The sequence below is a fragment of the Nanorana parkeri genome, unplaced genomic scaffold, assembly GCF_000935625.1.
Source record: "Nanorana parkeri isolate BGI_ZX_2015 unplaced genomic scaffold, ASM93562v1 scaffold79, whole genome shotgun sequence".
Taxonomy (NCBI): Eukaryota; Metazoa; Chordata; class Amphibia; order Anura; family Dicroglossidae; genus Nanorana; species Nanorana parkeri.
The window spans coordinates 403,265-407,159 of record NW_017306347.1 but is presented as its reverse complement, the minus strand read 5'-3'; the positions used below and the strand labels follow the sequence as shown (position 1 = coordinate 407,159).

At 42.6% G+C, this 3,895-nt stretch overlaps 1 protein-coding gene across 1 annotated transcript in view; it reads right to left on the bottom strand.

Annotated features, from left to right (window-relative positions):
• Positions 1-3,895, bottom strand: part of SRSF11 (serine and arginine rich splicing factor 11) — a 29,148-nt gene that overhangs the window by 21,659 nt on the left and 3,594 nt on the right. The window contains exon 2 of the mRNA XM_018576878.1: positions 20-153. Within this exon, the coding sequence (XP_018432380.1) occupies positions 20-153 (134 nt within the window). The remainder of the gene's footprint in view (positions 1-19; positions 154-3,895) is intronic.

Sequence of the window (3,895 nt, the reverse complement as noted above, 5' to 3'; positions counted from 1 at the left end):
AGCCAGGTAATGTACAAACCTTCCGCGTACGGAACCACTATTAACGCTCGGTCCACGAACACTGTGTTAGTCAGGTGCTGGGCCACCACCGCAGGCTCTGGATCATGGAACTTTACAAAACAGACACGAGATGTTACAGGCAAAGGAGAATCACTAAAAAAGGAAAAGGAGAAATGCAGATGAAATACATGAACAAGATTATAAAAAGAAGCACTGGGGGGTGCGAATATAAAGTCCAGTATCAGGACGATTTACGTAGTCACTCAGATTGTAATACTCACCCTTTATGGAAACCCATACAAAAAGCTCAGACATTATCAAGATTATTGCATATGGGACAGCCATTATGTGTCACAGGAGATGCTGCCGGCATCGGGAAGAGGTGGTAGTTCTGGGATAGAGTACACCTTCCAAACCGCATTAATGATGTGCTTATCCCCGAACTAGCACTACTTCTAAAAGGCAACAGCACACTACAACACTAGATGGAAGTCTTGGCTGTTCCAGGTTACTGCTGTTCACATATAAAAAGTATCACAAACAGTCAATACAGAGCAAATAAATGACTTGGTCCGGTGGTAAAATATTTTGAATCCAGTTATGTTTGATGAACACAAATTACTTTATGGGCGGAAAGACCAAACGTTTTGGAATACATTTAGCATTTTAGAGTGCCAGATGACACCAACACCTTCCATTACAGCTCTGGCAATGAGATTGTTTAATAATCATCTGCAAATCAGATAAGTAAAGCTGCCCATACATTGTAATAATTTTCCTCGTTCAACCCGTGTGCTGAAAGAAAAAAAATATTACAGATTCCTCCCAACACTTACACAAGTGTTGATCAAGGAATATCCAATTTGCATATCCCGCTGTCAGAACACCCGAACAGAGCTGGCAGCTCATTTGCACGTTCAAAGATTTTCTGACCGGCTCCTTCGATCAGCTGATTTAAGGATGCCGGCCGAAAGCCAGCCCACTGTGCGAATTTCAGCTAAGTCATTAACAGACAGAAAAAATGTGTCTAGTGTATAGCGAGCTTAACTGTAGTACAGGAGCTTCCCGGCCCTGGATGATTAAAAGGAGAACAATGGGGTCAGTGTTTTTCCTCATAGTTCTAAGGGTCACAGGAGGACATAAACTAGCGTCCTCCCGTGACCAAAAGCTCAGTATACTGCCAGCTACAGCTCGCGGTATACTGAGAGCGCCGCAGCCAGGACGGATCCTGACATTACTGTCGAGATCCACCCAGCTGCGTGAGTGACAGCGGGCTCTGGCTACCTAGAGGCCGAGCCAGCTGTATTCACCCCCTCCCCCGTCCGTTCCGCCAGTCAGCGCTGGAGGATCGGAGAGGGGATCCCTGCAGAGTGCCCGAGAGCGACAGTCACAGCTCTCTGCAGGGACATGCTCGAGAATTGAGCGAGCGACGGTATGTGTTCGCTCACTTCCCGATCTATTGAGCTGACGTGGGACAGTTTCATTGTCACACGTCGACTCGAACTATGAGGTTGAGTGAAAATCACCCACCTCATAGTTCTCCGTTAAGTGGTAGTCTATACAACTTTACTAGAATGCTGACAGTAGTACCGAGTTTACTCGGTGCCTAATGCATTACAAAATCAGGCAGAAAAACAGGAGTTGGTTTACTAATGGCCACAACAAGTGGTGTAAATGAGCACTAAAAGAGTAGAGGCTCCTAAATAATTTATGTTCCTAAATAAAGTGATCATGTGTTTACTTTGAATGCCCAATCATGTGCAAAGGAAATGGGGGGGAAAAAAACTGCAATTTTGCTAGCAAAAGCATGGTTGACTGAAGTGAACACAGCTCCACCTAATGTACCAACATTCACAAAGTTACAGTCGCTCATTTTGTTAAGCAAACCTCTATTGTGTTCTAAACCACCCTTGACTGGGACATAACTCAGGAAACCTTACAGTCTCCACAGAATTGAAGACCAGTTTAAAACTAAACTCAGTATGCCCTATGCTTTTTCCAGGAACCAGTAAAAGTGTTCTTGATTCCCTAACCAAGCCTCAGCTTCCAAACACCAAAGTAAACCTTTCCTGGGATACACAAGGGAGCCATTGCTAGATGCTAGTCTGGCCAGTACACTGACCTGAAAAAGTACACATATTGCAGAGTCAGACATCCTAATTTGCATGCTTATTCCAGGTAAAAGACACAAAATATTGAAAGCAAGAGGGTAAATATGACTGACAGGGTGGTAGAATTTGGAAAATCAGAAGCAGCACTGGCCACCTTCATGTTTTTCTTAAATTCATGTCTAAAACTGAATTCCCTCGCTTAGCTGCAAATATTTACAAATCCTCTAGATGCCAATTACTAAATGCAATTAGCATGTCACTACTGAAAGATCCCTTTAAAGAGAGCCATCCTGCAGACAGGCCCAGCAGCTCTAGCTACAGACACATAGCACCATGAAGGGAAAAGCATACTTTCGTCTTACACAAAAGGTATGGCTGCCCTTCTATTGGAAATAACACAAACATGCTTTGCTTCAGTTTTCAGAGGTGTCACAAACAAGTCACTATTTATAGGCTGCATGCTCATGAATATTGATGCAAAGGGCAAAAAGGCTGCATAGACTATGACAAACTTTAATTGCCCTGCAAACCATCTAGCATCACTAAGCATTATCCACTCCCGCCCAGCTGGATAGAGAGCGATCTGAGCTTCCAAACTGTACAAGACTGAACCAATGCCACTCTCTATAACATACAAATGTACTATTATTGAATTGCCAAATCATGAATCATTTTAGGCAAGACCATCTGCACACGTTGAAGCAAATTTACTAGTTTGTTTTGTTTTGTTTTTTAAGACCGAACAACTGAAAGCAAAAAGAATCCTTTTTTAAGCACACTGCCAGCAGCCGATCACGTGATACCTAGAAGCTTCTGTGTAAGCTATTTAACTACTAGAAAAGGCTGGAAAGTCTCACTGACACAGCTCCTCTGTGGAAAACAGTGACATCTGCTAATCTGGACAAACTAAAAGAGATATATATATATATATATTCTTTTTTATTATGTTTTTTTTCCCCTGACAGTTTAGGAAAAACACTAACTTTGAACTGTTTGTGCCACAATCAAAAGGCATCTATGTAGCTGCATATATGTATTCAATTTATAATCATCCAGCTCAGGAATCCAATCAGAATTGGATTTTTTATTCTTCAGAATCAAAAAAAAAATAATCAAAAAATGACTGCAGAATGAATTTCATCCAGGTTTAGGAAGCCCGATTCTTGCTATCTGCACAGCCCTGCAGAAACACTGTTACATAATGTTGACAAGCAGAGCTATGGCTACAATAAAAAGACTCAACATGCACAATTGTTTCAATTTAGTTACACTTAAAGGTGAGTGATTTACATTCATCCTCATAGTTCGAGCCGACGTGTGACAATGAAACAGTCACACGCCGGCTCTATAGATCGGGAAGTGAGTGAATACATACCGTCGCTCGCTTCTCAATCATCTCCCTGCAGAGAGCAGTGACCGCTCCGATCCTCCAGCGCTGACTGGCGGAATGGACTGGGAAGAGGCGGGCACAGCTGGCTCTGCATCTAGATAGGCAGAGCCCGCTATCAATCAGCCAGCTGGGTGGATCTGGACAGTATTGTTGGGATTTGTCCCAGCTGTGGCGTTTGGTATATAGCAAACTGTAGCTCGCTATATACTGAGCTTTGGTTCACGGGAGGTTAGTGTATTTCCTTCCGTGACCCTAAAGAGAACTACGAGATAAAAGGGTTGCTCCATAGTTCTCTTCTAACTGGAAAAATCATGCTTATGAAATTTCTCATACATAAAAATCAGCAAGTGATGATTAAAAAAATCAGGAAAGATCATAGCAGATTGAGGATTTC